The sequence below is a fragment of the Podarcis filfolensis genome (genome assembly GCF_964270895.1).
Source record: "Podarcis filfolensis genome assembly, chromosome: 6".
In the NCBI taxonomy this organism is placed as follows: Eukaryota; Metazoa; Chordata; class Lepidosauria; order Squamata; family Lacertidae; genus Podarcis; species Podarcis filfolensis.
The window spans coordinates 78,562,258-78,582,707 of record NC_139609.1 but is presented as its reverse complement, the minus strand read 5'-3'; the positions used below and the strand labels follow the sequence as shown (position 1 = coordinate 78,582,707).

The window sequence follows — 20,450 nt, the reverse complement described above, 5'->3', positions numbered from 1 at the left end:
AAACTAAACAGGGTCTGGTATGGATTTAAATTGGATGGGGGATAGTGTGTGGAGATTCCTGCAACCTTAAGTATTCTTTCCAACTCTACAATTCTATGATTCATACAAAGGGGAGGAGCAAAGCACTCAGAACGCACAGCTCATGCACCAAGTGGCTTACAAAACTATTGTTTATGGCAGAGGTGGAAAACCTGTTGCCTTCAGGCATTGTTGGAATACACCTCACACAATCATTCCTGACCACTGGCTTTGCTGGCTGAAGCTGATGGGACTTGTAATCCAGTAGCAACTGGAAGGCCACAGGTTCCCCACATGCCTAGTATGTGGCTTACCATTCCATGTTAGCATCAGACTTCAAAGACATTTGCCTATTGATTCGTGCCCCCCCCCCCCCATTCTTGAAATGTCATATATTATTGAAACAACTGCACACTAAAGCTGTAGCTAAGTATTTCCAAGAAATGTGTTATACTACATGAGCAGCATTGTTTTGTACTGCAGAACTAAAGGAATATTCTTTCCTTTCTCTACCTGCAATGATTTGATCCCTTTGGTTTGCATGTTTTACTGTTTGGATTCCCCCCCCCCCCCGGCCCCCATCTACCACCAGGAAGCACACTTTATAATTGTCCATTACTGTACAGTGTTGGTTGTCTAATGTCTATGTTCAGGCTGTCCTATTACATGGATAGAACGTTACTGTGCTTTCAGTCTCTCCCTATCTAAGATCGAGTGTATTTATTTGTTTATTATTTACATTTATATCCCTCCTTTCTTCTAACATGGAACACGAGGAAGCATACACATAGTTCCCTGGAGGCCTCCCAGGCAGGCATTGATCAGACCAAGTCCTGCTTAGCTTTAGCAAGGTGGTGCCCTCCTATTCCTTCAGACCATAACCATACCTTCAAACTTCAGTCCTGTACTCTCCAGTATAGCAGCCATTTGAAAACGCGACAGCTGTATGTGTTATATGTTGATTGTGGGAAGAGGCTGGTTGTGCTTTTTTGTCCTTTTTAGTGATCTTCACTGTCACAACACTCGTACCAGTTGACCATGTTGGGAAGAGGAGGTGAGGTAGAGCTAAAGGGGTTTTGGCAGGCTCTTCTTACGTTCTTGATTCTTATCTTAAGTGTTTTTCTTAAGGTAGTGTTCTAAAACACGACCAGATTTCTAACTATCTGATATAAACTCCTATTGGATTATCGTTTGATCTATAAAACCACTGGATACAAAGAATTACCAGAATAATAATAAAGAATTCAGATTAAGTGTGTGGTCTTTTATTATTCAGTAGTTTCAAATACTGAATAATATCCCATAGATTAGCAATACTATCTGGTGATTCCTTCTTTCTCCTGTAGGGAATGAATTTGATACTGTGTGGGTTGTCACCACCCATTCCTTTGCATTTAGATTAGAAACATAGGTTTCTGTACTTTTATCAGGAGTTGCCAACAAGGTGCCCTCCAGATGTTGCTAGACTAATCATGATTGCTACTAGCTTGGATTAATGAAAGTTGGGGTCCAGGAACCTCTGAAGGTCACCACATTGGGTATCCTAAAATTATAAAAACTGTCTCTGAGACTCCTGGATATAAACATGCACAGAATCATAAAATTGCAGTGTTGGAAGGGATCCAAGGGTCATCTGGTCCAACCCCATGCAATGTAGGGATATCAACCAAAGCATCCAAGACAGATGGCCATCCAATCTCTGCTTAAAAACATCCAAAGAGGGAGAGTCTACAGTCTTCCAAGGGAGTCCCTTCCACTGTCAAACAGATCTTACTGTCAGAAAGTTCTTCCTGATGTTTAGTTGAAATCTTCCTTGTAACTTGAAGCCATTGGTTCGAGTCCTAACCTCAAGAGCAGGAGAAAACAAGCTTGCTCCATCTTCCATGTGACAGCCCCTAAGCTACATGGCTTTCATATCTCCTGTCTCCTCTTTTCCAGACTAAAAATACCCAGCTCCGTCAACTGTTCCTCATAAGACCTGGTTTCCAGACCCTTTATTAGATCGGTTGCCCTCCCGCCCACACATTTCAGCTTACCGACACCCTCCTTAAATTGTGGAGCCCAGAACAGGACACAGCATTCCAGGAGTATTCTGCTCTCAGATAGTAGAAAACCTAGTAGATTTGCTATTTCCAGCTCCCTCTTGCTGCAAAAATGGGGTTAAAAATTCCACCCCCACTGGTGTACAGCGAGCCCACAATTTACACACATTTAACTTGTGCACATTTAACTTGGCAAAAAAGGAGGTGGGGTTCCAGGAAAAATGACTTTAGCAATCCCACCCACCATTGAACCTAGTGTATGGAACCTATATGGAATTTTGACTTTAGACACAATCCCTGGAACATAACCCCCACATAAGCTATAGGCTTACTTTACTTCTCATTGTTGAGTTTGCACATATGTAGACCTATTTCTCATATATTGTCACCTACAGAGTAGTAAACAATGTCCCCAAGTTTTAGCCACAATTTTTTTTTAATGTTCACAAAAGATTTCACAAACAAAAAGATTCAATGAAATCTGTAGATTTTTGGCATTTGGGGGCCTTTTTGTTTCAGGCAATTGTGGTTTAAAAATGTCATATATGAATGACACAGGGAAGCAGATAATGTGCCCTTCTGACACAATACACATGGCTTCATTGGGGGACATTTTACTGCCCTTAAACACTTTGGGATTTTGCTTGGGTTAGCAAAATTGCTCAGAAATTGCCTATCTTAGTTTCCACTGAAGATGGTTAAGTGGCATATATATTTCCCCTTTATTATATTGTTCAGTTCCTGCTGCATTTTGAAAATGGACAAAAACTGTGAAGGTACATTCTGAGTTTTACTGCTCACCATCCTGAAAAACAGTGATTAGGTTTTGAAAGGCAAAAAGCTTCTGCCTCGCAGAAACTAGAATTTTGTATATCAAATCAGTATTAACATAATTTGCTGGTATAGCCTGAAAAACAGCCTTGGTGAAGGACATACATCTTCTTAGTGGCATAAGCACTGAGTTTTCCTGTGAAGTGTAAAGATGATGGTTATCTTAGAAAAGCATGGCCACAGCATGAGGCAAGAGAGCCTAGGATTATTTCTTTGCCTTGGATTATGCACATGTGACTTAGTGAAATCCACAATCAAAAGGTGTGTGTGTGTGTGTGTGTGTGTGTCCGTGTCCGTGTCCGTGTCCGTGTCCGTGTCCGTTCATCCCTCGGTCTTAACTTTGATTACATTACTGAGTGTTGAGATTGGGGCAGTTAAGAAATAGATTTAATTTGGTTGCTAGCTTTTCTATTTTGCGGCCACAGAATGCTGTTGCTTGCTTGTGTACCTACCCACCTTTGCTTATCGGTTCCCTGCTCCCATGGCTTTTCTATATATTATTTGAGGTTTATACTCAGAACTCTTTATTTTCTTTACTAATTGCTTTCAGCAAACTCACACTTCCTTATTTTGGTCTGTTCATATACAAGGTTGCTAATATGCCTTTATCTTTTCGTATACACGTTTCTTTGCATGGTAATTTGTAGGTGCAGCTGGGGCTTTTTGTTTTCTTAACTGTTTTAGCTGTGAATACAGAAAAAGGTCAGCATAAACGTAAGCATTTACTGGAGAACCTGTGTGAAAACCTGTTCTTTGAAATGTTTCATCTAGAACTATTTCCTTTCCCGCAGCATAACAACATCTTTTAAGGCCTATCGTAGCAAAACTGAAATACTGGCTGTTTTGGAAAAGAATGAAGCCTAGGTGTGTGTCTTTTTCACACACATAGAAGTGCTTAAGAACTGGCCCCAAATCAGGCTATCCAGTTTTGGCTACAGTGTCCTGTGTACCATTGATAAACAACAGTGGTTACTTATTAGTAGTTACGTTCGGGATTGCACTGTAAATAAATTATCTTTTAAAACAACCTTTTAAAATTGCTTCCCATTTTTAGAGACCTAGTTTAAATGAGGGCTGTACATGAAATGTTTCTAAATTCAGACTGCACTCCCATTGTTCCTCCCTGCTCTGAAAGCAGCTCTGGTATTTTTCCACACACTGAAACTCAACTCTTCACAAGGCCTGCATCTTAAAAAGAGCCGAATGTGATAGGGTTAATGGACAGGAAGCTGCAGCTGCAGCAGACTAATAGGCAAGCGAGATTTTTGTTTAACTGACAACTTTAGAAGGCCTTAGGGATGAGGGAAGGGCAGTTTGTGAAAACAGCATGCAGCATACTACTGAAAAACGTAGCTATTTTCTGCATCCTTTATATTTAATTAGGAAAGGGACATTGTAAGTGATTAGGAAATCAGAATCCTGGTTAATAATCCAACTTTTGTTAGGCACTGCAACGTATGTTGGGTAAAAATCCAGAATGTGGGTTCTTACAGCTCACGGCAATCGTGTGTGTGTGTGTGTTCTGTGTGTGTGTAGGAGAGAGAATCATATTTGCTTTTTGAGCTGTGTAGATGTTATATAATAGATGAACTACAGCACTAACCTTGATCCTTTATTCTATGTTTGTGTATCTGACTGTATCTGTGTCTGTGTGTTCTGCTTCAAAACATTTTCCTTCCTTTATGTAGTGTGCTTTTCACAGTGTTATTCAGAATCGCTGTTTCTCTGTAGCAAAAACAGCTTTTGTGACCTGGGGAAACCTCCATGTTTAGAAAACCTCAAGCAGAAGCAACAGATGTGGTTTGAGAAATTCTTTATTTAGACTAGCACTTAGTGTTCACTTTATTCTTCTTGAAAATCTGCTTTCTGCAAGGAGTTTGTATGTGTGTGGCTCTTTTTTTAAGTTTCTTTTGCTGAAACAGGCCTAGTTTAGCCTGTCTTCTCTGTGCACAGGATGGCTCCTGCTTGCCAGAGCTGCACAAAGATAATAGCTCAGGAAGTGTTTCAGCCAATCCCCTGAAGCTTTACATTCAGATTTTCCAAAGTAGCCAATCCAGGATTAGCTTTTATTAGGAAGACAGATCATCAAGCTGAAGTGCCAAGCCCTTTCTGTCTGAGTACTGAGAGCCTGTCCTCCATGTTTTATAAGTATTGACATAACACTGTGTTAACAATGCATCCACAGAGGTAAGCTTTACTTTTTTACATTTTTTTCCTCTAAAACCTATGAGTTGTGGTTTAACAGTGTGATTCTCTGTGATTTGTCGCGCAAAACTCACCCCACAGCACTTTATTAAGTTGAAAATGTTTAAATTTGCTTTCTTGGGTCACATGGTTTAGTAGCCATTAGCCATAGCTTTATTTTACAGACTGGCAAAACGTTTGCATACATACCTCTTCACAAGGGGATGGTGGTTTTTAGAGTTTGTCAAGATACTGTTCTTCCAAAGCAGCTTTCTGTATCTGAGCAGTTTGCCTGCACTATTGTCTGTTGTGTCACATGCCTGCTGAAGAGAAAATGGAAGCTAGGGAGCAGATGCATTTAACTGCCCTACAGGGAGACAAGCAGGGATAATGGCAGACAGCAGAACAGGCAAGTTTACCTTTTCAAACAGTGAAAAGAAGAGCTATGCTAAGTTACCCCTGATAAAATATGGGATTTTTAGCAGCCTAGACTGCAGTAAATAGTGCTAATGGTAGATTGAAGATACTGGGCCTAACTGGTGGATTGCTATTGCATCATGTTTTTTGTGCAGTTTTGCCTTAACTTAAAATGGATATTTAACTCTCTCTTTTTTAACAGGATCCTTAGAAGCAGTGTGTGCATTTTTCTGGATGAGAATATATAGCTTACAAGCTGTCTCTTTAAAAATGACTTTCTTATTGTAGGTTTTAGAAATAGTTAAGGTCTAGGTCTGAATCCACCAGGCATAGCTATGCATCTCTTCCAGTGTCTTACTTATTTAAAGACAATTCAATTTTTAACTATTATCTACCTTTTATTTAGTACAGATAAAATGATTTGACTTTTTAACTGTGCTTTTCTCTTCTGTAAAAAATCAGGCACAGTTCTCAGAGGTGGAGTGATATAAAATCATGTGTGGTTCATGAGAGCATTACATGTTCATTTTTTTCCTCCTTTTCGGGCTTTTCTGGTTTTTGGCATGATGCTACGTAATTATTTCAAAAATTTCCTTTTGGTCAAATCCCAAATCTGCCAGCTTCTTGTATCCTATTTACTGGGAAAAATGAGATGGTTGCTTGAACACTTGGTAAGTAAACTTGTATACTATTCTTTGATAATTTTAAACAGTTCTCAATCTTTTGCTTTTAACAGGGCAAAATTAATCCAGCCAGTGAATTTTTGTGGGTAGCTAGTTCAGTAAAAATAAATATTATTGTATTCTCAAAATTCTGTTCATTCAAACAGAGTGCTTTTTACAATGTTCTGCCACACATGAAATGTATACTTCCTGTTTTCCTCTGAAAACAAAATTCTGCTTACTCTTTGTTCCTAGACCCCCTTAATTAATGCATTTGCAGGTTAAAGCTCAATTCAGACTTTCCTCAGGCTTTTGAAGTGTGATGAATGTGCTAGTTCTCAGCAAAGTAATTTACTACATTGTTATAAGGCTATCCTTCAGTAACTCTATGCTTTTGTTATCCTATGATATATCATCCAGCATGAAATTTGGTTTTAGAACCACTTTTGAGTATCTTGTGCTTTTAAAATAATCTGGAACTGAGACATTTTGTATGCATGTCTCAACAAGCAGCTTTTCATTTAATATTTTCTCACAGCATTACACTCTGCTGTGTGTTCAGTTTGTGCATAGTTTTGTAACAGTGCAATTCACAATATTATACAAATGTATCTTCTGAAAGAATGCCTTGTCACCATTTGTGCAGGGGCCTCATGATGATTATAAACTGCTATCTAGTATCCCTTTTACTATGATTTTGTCCTTAAGCTCTATCGCTTGTTGAAAAGCTCCAAAGTATGTACCATTAAGAATACCTAATTCAGATTATTCTCTTCCCCTCCCCCCATTTCTAAAGAAGCTGACATTTATTATCCGGCTTTTATGCTATTTTAGAATTTATTACCAATATACCTTAAATGTTTAGTTCCAGTGGTTGTCAAAACTGTGCTCAGATGTATTTTTCTTGCAGCACTTTATTACACGTTAGCAGCTGGGTGTGGAATCTTAACATTACACAATATGATCTTATGAAGAAGCTGGAGAAAATGAGCTTGAATTAAAATGGCTCCCCTAGGTTTTGTTGAAGAAGGATGTGTCTCAAATCTGCACCTTCAGAGGTATTGTTGACAGGGGGAGGCATATTTGCATGGACTACCCTTGTGCACATAATGAAACACAGCATCACAAGTCCCCTGAAGTTCACCCTTTTAAATGTTCAAATGCTAATTCTTTCATAGTTCACAAAATATAAATGTCTGCATTGCAGCAAGATGTCTGAGGCAAGGAGAGACAGCAGTGTTGTTTCCAGATCAGACCAATCATGCTGCTCTTTCGAGAGCCTGAGCCAATAGAAACAGAGGATAGGTTAAAGATTGGCAAATACTGTAGCAAGGCTAAGAGAGGCCTTCTGGAAATTTCTCCCATCTTTGTTCCATCAAAGTAAAGCAAATTCAGCCAAACTGAGGAATTCCAATTAAAAAGAAATGTTTTTGCAAAGTATAACAGTCACTTTTATGGATGTCATATCCTTAGAAGCACGGTGTGCCAACCCATCCCACCCTTTTTGAGCCAGGTGATGTTTTTGTCTTTAAACAACAGAGGGTGGGTAGATGAATACTTAAATCTTTTTGCCCAGACAGTACTGAATCTTGAAAGTTTTGTTGTTGACTGTAGTTTGTATGAAGCAACATAGCTGTGATTTGGTCTTCTGATAGAAAACAATAGTTTTGGCAATAAGGAAGTATTATAATTCCAATTTATTTATTTTTAGCAGCTACATATTTTTTAGCTTGGCCAGTATGAATATAATTCACCACCACTATTTAGACATTCGGTTACTTTTGTAATTGACTCTGCAGAGAACAGAACCGAAAAACAAAGTGTTCTGGTTTAGAAAATAAAATAAAAACATTAGCTTTAAAAAGACCACATGCCTTTCATTCTGAGTAGCAGTATTATTTTAGTTTTGAGCTAAATGGAAGTGGGTAAGCTTATTGATAGCATTTGACATTGCAGGGAAAGGAAAGGGTTCCTTATGTAAAGTGTCCAAAAAGGAATGCTTCTCCCCACCCCACCCCTTCAGCAGCTGCTTTGCTGACATTGGAAGAACCATATGCAAAACAGTCCCTAGGATTTCCAACACATTTGTAAATTTAACATCCGTGTACATGAGCTTCTCTGTATAATGGCCACTCTCCCCACTCCCTCGTTCAGAAAAGCAGCCATGTTTGTTTTATACCTGGCAAGAAATAAAAGAAATTCAATCCTCCCTAAGACAGGTGCTACTTTGTAGTCATCCGCTCTAGAGTGATAAGTCTCAGTGCCAGCTATGCCCTAGATTCTGTTGAGCCAAGAGTATCAACTTAAAGAGCCCCAGATGGCATCTTGGCATTCTGGGAGCTGTGCTTGTACCAAATTCTCTACATAGCACCACAAAATAGGTGCACTAGGCCTTAAGATTGGACTTTCAAAACCTGTTGTTAAAAACCAGGGCCCAATGTATTTCCCCCCACAGAATCTGTTACATATAAGCTGAGGTTAACATATTTTGCTACAATCAGACATGTTTTTTCCCTTCAGTGATAACAATTTATTGTCAGAGCCCATGACGTTGAGTGATTCAAAATATGATAAAAAGAAACCTTTATCCTGAGGTAATATTCACAGCACTAATCGAGTGTTGGTTGTGCACAAAGGAATATACTCAGTTATGTTTCCATATTTTGGAGGTGTTCAGCCAGAGTTGGCTTAGGCATGTCAGCTTCTCCATTGGATTGAGCTGTTAGTATTATAAGAAACCTATTATGCCATATAAGTCTTAATTAAACAGTTGCTTGCAAGATCCTGTAATATGTGAACATTATTACCACTTTCTCATGCTTTTAAGGAAAAAGCACATTTAAAATGTATGTATGCATCTGGATTTAAACTGCTTAATTTGTCTTGTACGTATTGTCAGTATTATTTAAATTTAATACACATTAGGCTTTTTGCAGGGTAGCTGGAGAAACATTTTCAGTGCTTGCACATGCAAACTGAAGCCAGCATCTAAAATGGAAGGATTTCCTTAGTAACCTGTGACTTCATAGAGCTCCCTGTCTTCTGAATTTTAGTTACACATTAGGTTGTCAGATATCACTGTGTCATCTTTTACCATTTTTTCTGCTACCGAGATGATTGCTTTGAATACAGTACTGCTGTTTAAACAAGGGACATAGTTATTGAATAAATTGCTACCATTTTAGCTTTCAGTATAGGAATGAGGCAATGCAGTGCTGCCAGACGCCATTTTAAGAATCCCTGCATAAATAGCATAGCTACCGATGAGTAAGAGACTGTTATAGGTGAGTGCTTATACACAGATGCTATTTATTCAGTAATGGCATGCAAAATACTTTGTCCAATTTCTTATTAAATGCAATTTCTGGACATTTTATTTTATGATTGCTGCTCACAATCTGAGAGCAGCAATAATTACTTTGAAGCTAAAAATGAATTTAAATGTTTATGATGTTAAAACATTGTTTTTCATTTAAATGAAATAGCTTCCAGAAATGTATAGTGCTTGAGATTAACTTAAATACAGTAATTTCCATAACTGATACTATTATATATGTGGGCAATATCTTCTAGGTAGATTTCCATATCAGATTTCCTGGTTTAAATGTCAAGGTGCAGCAGTTCATCTACAACTTTTGATTGCTGTCTATAGTTAACCTAGGATAAGGGAAAATGCAGGTGTTTCTACATTCATATTTTTATTATTCAGGGTGTAATGAAATGATACTATTTGAAGGATATATCTTATTTGTATAAATAAAAAAAACCTATAATACCTTATGGAGGCAAATTGGAAATATGATTCTTTTTTTAGTTGTGATAAAGATAGATATGCCTCAAACCCATAGGGTATGTTTGTGCTCATTTATAACCCTCCTTTTTACTTCCCATCTCCCAGCTTCCCTGTAAAAATAAAGGAGGGGGAGAGCTCCCATTTGCAAATCATCTCTGTCATGCAAGTTAAAAAGTATATGAGGAACAACTTAGTTTTGTTTTTACATTTGAGACTTAATTGAGTGTGTGTTACTGAACCTGATAAATGCTGTAGTTAATATAAATTTTAGTCAGTTATGTTGTTGGCAAAGATTTCCTCACAGAAGTGCTCTCTTCAGTGTCTTTTTCTAAGAAAAGAATTCCCTCACATAATATATATATTTGTGGTGGTAGAAACTTCAATACTATTTGTGGTACACAGCTCTAGACTAGTATCTTCTTAAATGCACAGTAAAAGGCAAGAAATATCAGATTACTAAAATGAGCTGAATGAATTGTTGGTGAATGTGGTAGGGAAGATGTTGTATATTTACCCCTCAGTTTTTTACTGGTTTTCTTTAACATTATCTTTAATATTTTCTTTCTGGTTACATTTCATTTGATGTCAAAGTGCACCTCCATTTTTTAAAAAGCAAAAGAATAGAAAGGAGTATTGGGGAAAGAAAAAGCATTGCAAAAGTACTGAATCACAGCTGTTTGGGAAATGTTTTCTTTTGAGATTGCCTCTTTAAATCTTTTATTTAAACTGCTGGTGAGATGAATGAGATATTGTATTTAAACAGCCTGCAAACAATTCTTCTGGAGAATTAAAGGCTAGAACCTTAATTTTTTTTAATAGAAACATAGGAAGCTGCAGTGTACAGAGACAGATCATTGGTCTGTCCAGTTCATTGGTCCATTTAGCTCAGTATTGTCTGCACTGACTGGCAGTGATTCTCCAAGGTGTCAAAGTCTTTGCCAGCTCTACCTGGAGAGGCAAGTGATTGAATTTGGGACCTTTTCCATGCACAGTATGTTCTCCTATATGAAGTTTTGGCCCCTCCCCAGGTATTTAGGATTTGGAAAGCTGCTATAATTCAGAAGAGTATCACAAAAATCCTGACTTCAAGAAGTCAGCATAATTTACACTGTCTTAAGTTAAAACAGTGTAAATTACCCCATTCCTAACTGTGTTCAAGAGCAGGGCTACTGCCAGCTGAGCTGGCCTAAGACTGGCAGTGGGAAAACAGAAATAGAATTTGACTTACACCAGTATGCCACCCCTTTTGATGTTATAGGTTTGGCACGGTCACCAGCTCTTGTGACCAAGCGCAACGGTGTTAAGATTCTGCCCACCGCACCCCAAAACACCCATTTTAAAGGGCTTATGCTCGTGGAAGATATACCAGTCTCAGTTCAGCCAGCATAGTCAGTTTGAGGGAGTTATGCCAGTGTATCTCTGGCTAAACCAGAATGTGGGGCATATGCCGACATGGCCTGGTTGAGCTGGAGATCCTCTGGATCCTCACTTGGCCATCCCAGCGAACCTTGGGTTTGGAACGTTCCTTAAATTACATATAGTGTGATTAAAATTAAAATGGAAGGTTATTCTCTATGTACAAAATTTCACCGCTATAACCCCAGTTGATAAGTGGAACGAGTGTGTGTTTATTGCTGTCAGAAAATGCAGGGATATTCTAGCCCCATAATGCAAAACCATTGTGACAATTGGTAAACGTATATCTGTATAATGTTTCGCTGATCTTGGGATCCTGATAGAGTAGTGTATATAACAGAGATGTGAAGTCAAATCTATGGTCCTATCCTTAATCTATTTCCAAAAAAGTATTCTGTTTTCGATGTAATTAATTACCACTAAAATGTGTTACCTGTTGTCTTGCACAATTTTAGAAAATTTAGAAATTTCATAACTGTGGGGCATTTGGAAGAGCAGCAGAGAAGAGGCAGAAGTAATTTATTGTATTTATTTCTGTCATGCCTGCAAAGAGAATATTATCTTATCTGCAAATATGTAGATAGAAATTAGCTCAGAATATTCTAAATACCGTATTTTTTGCCCTATAGGACGCACTTTTCCCCCTCCAAAAATGAAGGGGAAATGTGTGTGCGTCCTATGGGGCAAATGCAGGCTTCAGGAAGCTATCCGCAAGCCATGGGAGCCCGGCGCGAAGTCGCGCAGCTCTCCCATGGCTTGCGGAGAGCTGCCTGCATCCTGAAGCCTGGGAGAGCTATGCGACTTTGGGCAGATATCCACAAGCCTGGGGAGACCGGCGCGACTTCCCGCCGGGCTCCCTAGGCTTGCAGATAGCAGCCTGTTCTGGGGGCTGGGGTTGGGGGAAGCTCGGGCTTCCCCCGCCCCAGCCCCGTGCCTGGGGGGGGGATAAATTTTTTTTCTTTATTCCCCCCCCAAAAAAACTAGGTGTGCCCTATGGGCCAGTGCGCCCTATGGGGTGAAAAATACGGTACTTTGAAAAAGATTTTTGACAGTTGACTCCTAAAGAATTAATTAGGGCATTGTACGCGGGTGGCGCTGTGGGTTAAAGCACAGAGCCTAGGACTTGCCGATCAGAAGGTCGGCGGTTCGAATCGCCGTGACGTGGTGAGCTCCCGTTGCTCGGTTCCTGCTCCTGCCAACCTAGCAGTTCGAAAGCACGTCAAAGTGCAAGCAGATAAATAGGTACCACTCCGGCGGGAAGGTAAACGGTGTTTCTGTGCGCTGCTCTGGTTCTCCAAAAGCGGCTTAGTCATGCTGGCCACATGACCTGGAAGCTGTATGTTGGCTCCCTCGGCCAATAAAGCGAGATGAGCACCGCAACCCCAGAGTCGGCCACGACTGGACCTAATGGTCAGGGATCCCTTTACCTTTACCTTACAGATCATTAGTTGCTTAAAAACAAGGAGCAGATGGGCATAGTGGGCTTCCCCAAGATTTGTTATGGAATTTGTATAATTTAAGCTATGCATAAATGATCTAGTCGTGGATAAAGAACCAGGTTCTCAAGTTTAACAATGACTACCAAGTTATTCTGGATACCAAGCAACCAGCAAAGATTCCCAAAGCAAGCTCTGTATGCTGTTACTGTGTTCTCCTTGTCATATTGGCTCTTCTAGAGCTGGAGCTGGTGTAGACCAGGCATAGGCAAACTCGGCCCTCCAGATGTTTTTGAGACTACAACTCCCATCATCCCTAGCTAACAGGACCAGTGGTCAGGGATGATGGGTGTTGTAGTCCCAAAACATCTGGAGGGCCAAGTTTCCCTATGCCTGGTATAGACAATAGCAAATGGAATAATAAAGACACAGTCTTAGTTGTAAGGAAGGCTAAAGAGGATGAACTGCCCTGAGACCTCCAGGCATAGGGTGGTATATAAATTCAATAAATAAATAAATAAAATAAAATAGAGCATTTGCATAGTTCCTTACACCAGATGGATGTGAAACTGCCAGCTCTGGATGGGGTTACACTCTCTCTAAAGGAGCAGTCACATAGCTTGGGGATACTTCTGGTTCCATCACTGTTGCTTGAGGCTTAAGTGACTTTGGTGGCGTGGAGTGGCCCACCTATGCTCCAATGTGAACACAAAGAGCCTAGTTTCTGTTTTCTACACTCTGGAAATCTCTATGTTCATTACTTCAATCTATTGCACTTGGGGCTGCCTTTGAAGATCGTTTGGGAACTGCAGGTAGTATAGAATTCAGCTTCCTGGATGCTCACCAGGACAATATGTATGGTCTGAGAACATAACACTAATCTTGGTCTGTCTGCACTGGCTTCCAATTAGTTTCTCGGCCAATTTCAAAGTGCTGGTTTTGACCTATAGAATGTTGTGTAGCTCAGGACCTCAAGGACCAGCTGTCTCCATATAAACCAACCCAGACACTGCAATTGTCATCTGAGACCCTTCTCCATGTGCCACCTCCACAGGAGGCCCATAAAGTGGCAACACAAGAATTAACCTTTTTAGTAGCTGTTCTCTTATGGAATGTTCTTCCTAGGGCACCATAATTAAAAGATTAGACAATTTCTACAGGACAGATTTGATAGCCATTAGACATGATAGTTAATAATGGGAACTTCCAGTTCATATGTGGTATATATTGATTACTAAGTGCAAGAGGTGATCAAAGAGAGAATGACTATTGCCATCATGCCTTCAGTGGTCACCTTTAGGCATTTGTCTTTAGGCATGGTTTACACGGTTTATAAAGCCGTGGGTGCAAAGACTTCTCTCACTCCTCTTTTCCCCACTGTGCACTAGGTTCAATGTGGAAATCCATTAAGCCAGAGTTACCCATTTTGCCTGAAACTGGGAACTCTGGCTTAATGTCATTTAACACACTGGGCTAATAAGGCATGAATTATGAAGCCATGGATGATTGCCTTTTGTGAGCTTCCCAGAGACATATGGCCAACTGTTTTTAGAAACAGAATGCAGGGCCTTGAATTCTTGTTATTTCATGACCTTAAGTATTCCTGCTGTGTCCTATTTGAACCTCTGCCATCTAATCATTTATATTCCATATTATTCTGGTTGGTGGCAACTGGGCAGGTTTCACAGGTATTGGCAGCTCCTATGAGTCTCAGACATTTGGAGAGCCATAAGACAATTTCCTGCTTTTTGACTGAAGCATATTGCACTAAGAATAAACTCCCATGTTTCCCCTCAGCTATGGAGACAAACTGGACTTGTATAACCAAAGCCTGGAAAGCAGGGAAGGGGTGGTTTTTCCAAGTTGTGTCTGCCAGGGTTTTTAGTTCATCACCAGAGCAGATCTAAGGCTTGAGGAAGTTGTCCGTATAAATTGATACTTCTGTTTCTGGTTTCTGTTTCTGAGTTCCTGGTGTTGTGCCTGGCACTGGATGAACAGGACAGATTAGGGATTGCGTTTGCTCCTTGCTCCCGACAGTCTCCCCGCCTGAACATCTGGGACGTGGTGTTGAGATTCTCCAGGCTGTCAGTCCTGAGGTATTTTAACATCCATGCTGAGGCTGCTGTTTCTGGGGCAGCTCAAGACTTCACAGGGTTGTCCCAACTTGTCTTCAGACCAACACACCTAGGTGATCACACACCAGACCTGATTTTCTTGGTGGGGTAGGAAGAGAGTGATCTGAAGGTGATCACTTTTGATACCATTTCCTTGGCATGATCAGCTCACCTGTTGAGGTTCAGATTAACAGTAACTTTCCCCCTCTGTTAGAATGGTCTGCCCTAATGTATCCTATTAGTTTTCTGTTGGCTCTGGGGTCTTCTTCAGATGACAGGGTCTTGCGACCATATCAAAGATCTGGTCAGTCTGACAGATATAGAAATGATCCAGGCAGATGACATGATTGCTCCTGAGTATTTTCTTCCATTTAGCCAAGCCTGGGGTGGCACTGTGATATACCACAAAGCAGAAGGCAGTGATACCAGTTGGAAAACAGCTAGAATGCAAGTGGAGAAAGTCTCCAAGCAATATAATTGAACTTAAGTGCATGCTCGTATAGTGTTAGAAACTGAGATATGAAAGCTAGGAGCTAAATGGCACCCTAAACCTAGGTTATGGGCGCAAAAACAAAATGTCTAGACACACATGTTTATAAGAACACCACAAAGCTGAAAATGAATGAACTACAGCTAAACTATGCATTTTTCACATGGTCTAATCTTTTCCCTGATTACCCTCCTAATATTCTTAAGAGGGGTCTCTTCTCCAGTCTTCAGAGACTAGCTAGGAGTGGGGAGACAGAAAAAGGTCCTACTTTCCTTCCACTCTGCAGTTTTAATCTGAAATCTTAGGTGCAGTATTGTGCCCAGAGCTCAGAAACTGCTCGCACTTAGGAAATTACCTGTTGAGCCTGCTTTGTGGTGGAAAGCATCAAGGAAGAGTTGCTTCTCTGCCTCCATTGCACCCTTGGTGTCATGTTCAGTGGAGCTTTATAGAGTAGTACAGTATGGAGCTTTTACACACTGGCTGAAAGGAAGTGGTAGAACACATAGTAGTCTGCATTGACTTTTTGCAAGGCTTTTGAGAATAACATTGCTTGTATTCATGGGGACCTAGACACTAATATTGTAGCGGATCAGTAGTACCTTGTGCTATCAGGTCAGTTGTTGGAAAATTTGTTTCAATTGATAAGGTTCAAGGATATGGATGGGAGTGGTTGACCGTTTGTGTTCTTGGCCCTTGACCCTTGTGGTTGATAACATATGACAGGGAGAGGACTGCTAGCTGACCAAGGAGATATATTAGTCCCTCTCTAAAAGAAGGAGTGGTCCCAGGCTGCCTGAAAGAAGTGAGAGTTAGACCACCCCTTAAAAAAGCTTTCTTGTTACCACATGATCTTAATAACTAATGGCCAGTAAGCTCTAATGGTTTTAATCAAGTTATAAAATACTTTTTTAAAGAAAATCACAAATAGTTTCCATGAAAAATGTGTGCATTAAGATTCACTGAACTTCATTCTGTGTCTCAGGGTTAGGGTTCACCATGGCAATTTGTTTTCTGTGGGGAACTCTTTTATTCTCATTTTGTTTCAGGTTTAAAAAATATATTTAATATGGTGCTGCAATGGTATTTTAGAAAACAAATTTCCAGACTAGACTCTAAGAAGTGTAGTCACCATAGTCCCTTGAATATTATCTCTTAGAAGTCTGTATATTTGTCATTTACAGATTTGCAATAGAAACCCATACAACTCTTACCTTCTCTGCTTTCTACCATCTTTCTTAGACTGAACATTTTTTATTTATTTATTTATTTATTTATTTATTTATTTATTTATATATATACCATATTTCTTCCAAAGTGCCCAAGACGGTTTACAATTTAAGCACTAAAACAAATACATTATATGAATAATGAAATGTGCACTTGCAATCTTCTACTTCTGATAATGAAAAAAGGATATTGGAACAGGTTCTTAGGCATTTTATCCAACTTACAGGTCTATCCATCCAAAATCAAACACCAATGTAATTTATTGTATCAATACTTCTGAAATGTACCTAATACATCTTTGTATTCAACATTTCTTATAGGAGTTGACATTACTACTACTCAGAACTGTCAATTCTTGATAGGTAACATAAATTATTTCTTGCAAAGGTGGATTCAGGATCTTAGTCAAGCTCAGAACTATTTTGACCCCTCCTCTTTCCTGTCCCCATTGCTCAGTACCCTTGGTATGTGTAGGTGATAGCATACCAGAGATCCTTATCAGGTTGGTGTGTACTCTAGTGTTGAAATTTGGATGAGAGTATTAACTCCGCTGTTGCCACAATACCCATGCACTGCAGTAGCACATGGAAGTGAGAATCAGGCTGCTAGTCAGCTTCCCTTCCTCTTTAAGGCCGCAATATGTAAACTACAGTGTGAAAATAATAATCTTAAGTATCTCTTTGCTTTCTTAGCTTGGCTGAAGAAGAAATAAAGGCAGAGCAGGAGGTGGTGGAAGGGATGGATATCTCCACTCGATCCAAAGGTGAGTTAAAACAGTGTTTCTGTTCCTCAGAGCATAAGGAGAAAACTGGCTAACATTGCTTCATCTGGTGACTTGGAACCTTTGACATTGATTTGACCTATGCTCCTGCTCCTATGAATACTGTGGCATAACTATTTTACAAGTGCCATTCTTTTGGTTCCTGCGGGACGCGGGTGGCGCTGTGGGTAAAACCTCAGCACCTAGGGCTTGCCGATCGCATGGTCGGCGGTTCGAATCCCCGCGGCGGGGTGAGCTCCCGTCGTTCGGTCCCAGCTCCTGCCCACCTAGCTGTTCGAAAGCACCCCTAAGTGCAAGTAGATAAATAGGTACCACTTTCTAGCGGGAAGGTAAACGGAGTTTCCGTGTGCTGCGCTGGTGCTGGCTCGCCAGAGCAGCTTCGTCACGCTGGCCACGTGACCTGGAAGTGTCTCCGGACAGCACTGGCCCCCGGCCTCTTAAGTGAGATGGGCACACAACCCTAGAGTCGGACACAACTGGCCCGTACGGGCAGGGGTACCTTTACCTTTACCTTTACCTGCTCCTATGAATACTGTGGCATAACTATTTTACAAGTGCCATTCTTTTGGTTCCTGCCCAGACACTTAATATTTATTATTAGGTCATAAATCTTATTTTGTCCTGTATCTCAGTGAATGGACATCATTAACAAGGTCACCATCCACTCTTTAAATACTGTAGTTTTATTGTTGTTTCCCATATTCATTATATTGCCACCATGCTCTTTCTCCCAAACCTTCTGCTCAGCTAAAGCTCTTTGTTATGCTATGGTCATATTCTGCTATGACTCACATTGAGTTGTTTTTCATCTTATCTAACACAAATCTGCCAAAATCATTCATCTTTCTCAGTGTTCAGGCCATGTGACAACTTTTCTCAAATTCTTATGCTGGCATCCCCTTTCCCTTCTACATCCAGTACAAACTACTTGCTTTTTTAAATCTCCCCTCACAAAGCTTTGCTTTCATAACCCAATATTTCTGTCAATGACCATCACTTCTCCAGCTCTACCATCCTGAGTTGCCTTAAAGTCTCTTTTTCTTGTAAAAGCTCTACCCAGTCTCCCTTGCTGCCTCTTAGGTATAACTACCTCCAAGAATACCTATAGGTTTCTACCTGCATTTGCCCCCATTCATCCCTTGTTGTGGTCCCCCTGCCCCTCCCATGATGTAAATTAAGGTTGTGTATGAGTTCCTTAGGGCACACATTATTCCCTTAAGCACTTTATACTCTGGTGGTGGTGTATACTAATACACCTAATGTATATAACAGTCCTTCTGTGCCTCTCTTGGGATATTGAGGAGAAGACTTCCATTTGGGAGCCCTCTTAGTTATACCAAGTCATAGCCAGCCAGACTCACACTCTCAGTTTCTCCTTTCTGGCATTGGAGAGTATGGCTCCATGATTTGGAATGGAGGAAATAGATTGCAGTATTAATCCCTTTTTAGTCTTGCTCTTTCTGTGACTTGTTCACCCTTTGTGCAAAGAAATGCAATTTTAGTTTTGCTAGTTGCACTGTGGTGCACTTACTGTTGTTACACTGTATTTGCAAATAATTGGGGAAAGGGGCACCTAAAGCCTCTTCTTTTGGCAAATTTGGACATTATACTTGCATCTATTTAGCACTTTTCCTTGTTGTTCAAAGTGCTTTACATACTGAGAGGATATGTTTTTCACAACAGCTCCGAAAGGCAAGCCAAAATTATTGTTTTTGTTATCAGTTGTGGGTGCTGTAACTAAGATACACAGTGGCTTGTCTACTACCTTATGAATTTATTGATGAGGTAAGATTTGAACTGCAGACTTTGCTGCTCATTCTTGGTTAGTACATCATGTCATGTCAACACAGCTCAGTTATGCCTTTGTTAATGGGAAAATTAAACGAGTTCCCATCTCCTCTGAATTTAAATAGTTCCAAAGCAGCAAATCTCTAATTATAGGCCACAACAAGTGCAAAGTATACATTGAATTCTCTCATATTTTTTGCTCCTGAATTATTCATTTTTCATATAACAAAATATAATATTGAAAACCTATGGGATTGTTTACATTTTCCTTCATGCAGAATATTTTGCTGGAATCCAAGATCATGAATGATGGCTGTTTATAAATAAGTTGTGACACTACATAAAGTTGCATTTTATTTTTGTCATTTGGGTAATTATTTTGGGTAAAAAAGCACGGACTGGCAAAATGTCCAGGTGTTGTTGTTGTTGTTCGCTGTCACCATGGGTGGAGAGGGGGTTTGTGACTGAAGCACAAATAAGAGGAAAGGGAAGTCCCATTCCACGAGCAGAAGACAAATCTGCAAGTGGGCTGACAGCGTTGGATGAAAATCAATTGCATCTGGACTTCTGGCAAGGCAAGATGGCAACCGCCACAGGATTGGCAAGCTGCCAGGAAAAATACAATACCAGTGGGAGCATCTGGCTGGTCCTTGCGCCTCCAAAGCCGTTGCTGCAACTGTTGCTGCAGGCAGAGAGGAGCCCAGTGGGAGTGAGGGAACTGGAGAGTTCGTGGAGAAATGTGTCTCCCTGGGTGCCTCTCATCCTGGTATGGAGACAGACCCAACTGGTGGCCTGATAGAACCTGGAGGCCCAGGAGAACCGTGTGGTAGGACAGGCACAACAGGAGCCTCTCCCTTGTACTGAGTGGCTGCTGAGCTGCTGCTACTGCCACCTTTACAGAGGAGAGGCCGAGAGGGATCAGAGACGGGTGGAGCAGCCACCGGGTGGAGGCATGCCACCGGGACTGACCTGCTGAGGAGGAACGCAGTAGCCTGGGGGACTGTGTGGGAAGTGGAGGAAGAGACTGTTCAGGCAAGGGACAGGCTGATCAAATTCCTGCTATCCACTACCCCACTGTTTCCTGGGACCTGGAGCAGATGGAAGAGGCAAATGCAGCAGCAACTTCCTTGTGTAGGAGAAGTGACTGTTACTTGTCCACACTCCATAATATGAGGATACTTAAGCACACGGTGGGGGCGTGGTCCCACTTTAAATGTGTGGTTTTGTCATTACAGAATTTAACTACCAACC

The 20,450-nt window shown here is 40.5% G+C and overlaps 1 protein-coding gene across 29 annotated transcripts in view; it reads left to right on the top strand.

Moving 5' to 3' along the window:
• The window catches only part of ZMYND8 (zinc finger MYND-type containing 8), an 85,850-nt gene that overhangs the window by 18,590 nt on the left and 46,810 nt on the right, over positions 1–20,450 (top strand). For 11 of the 29 annotated variants that reach the window (XR_014549158.1, XR_014549159.1, XM_083618402.1 and 8 more), the window contains one exon: positions 17,323–17,393. Coding sequence is in view for 23 of the 29 variants with exons in the window: in XM_083618402.1 (XP_083474528.1) it covers positions 17,323–17,393 (71 nt within the window). In the remaining 6 variants the exon portion in view is untranslated. Of the gene's footprint in view, positions 1–4,414; positions 6,164–9,190; positions 9,439–17,322; positions 17,394–20,450 lie in introns of those variants that run through there. The other 18 variants (XR_014549161.1, XM_083618405.1, XM_083618406.1 and 15 more) reach the window with 10 other exon arrangements.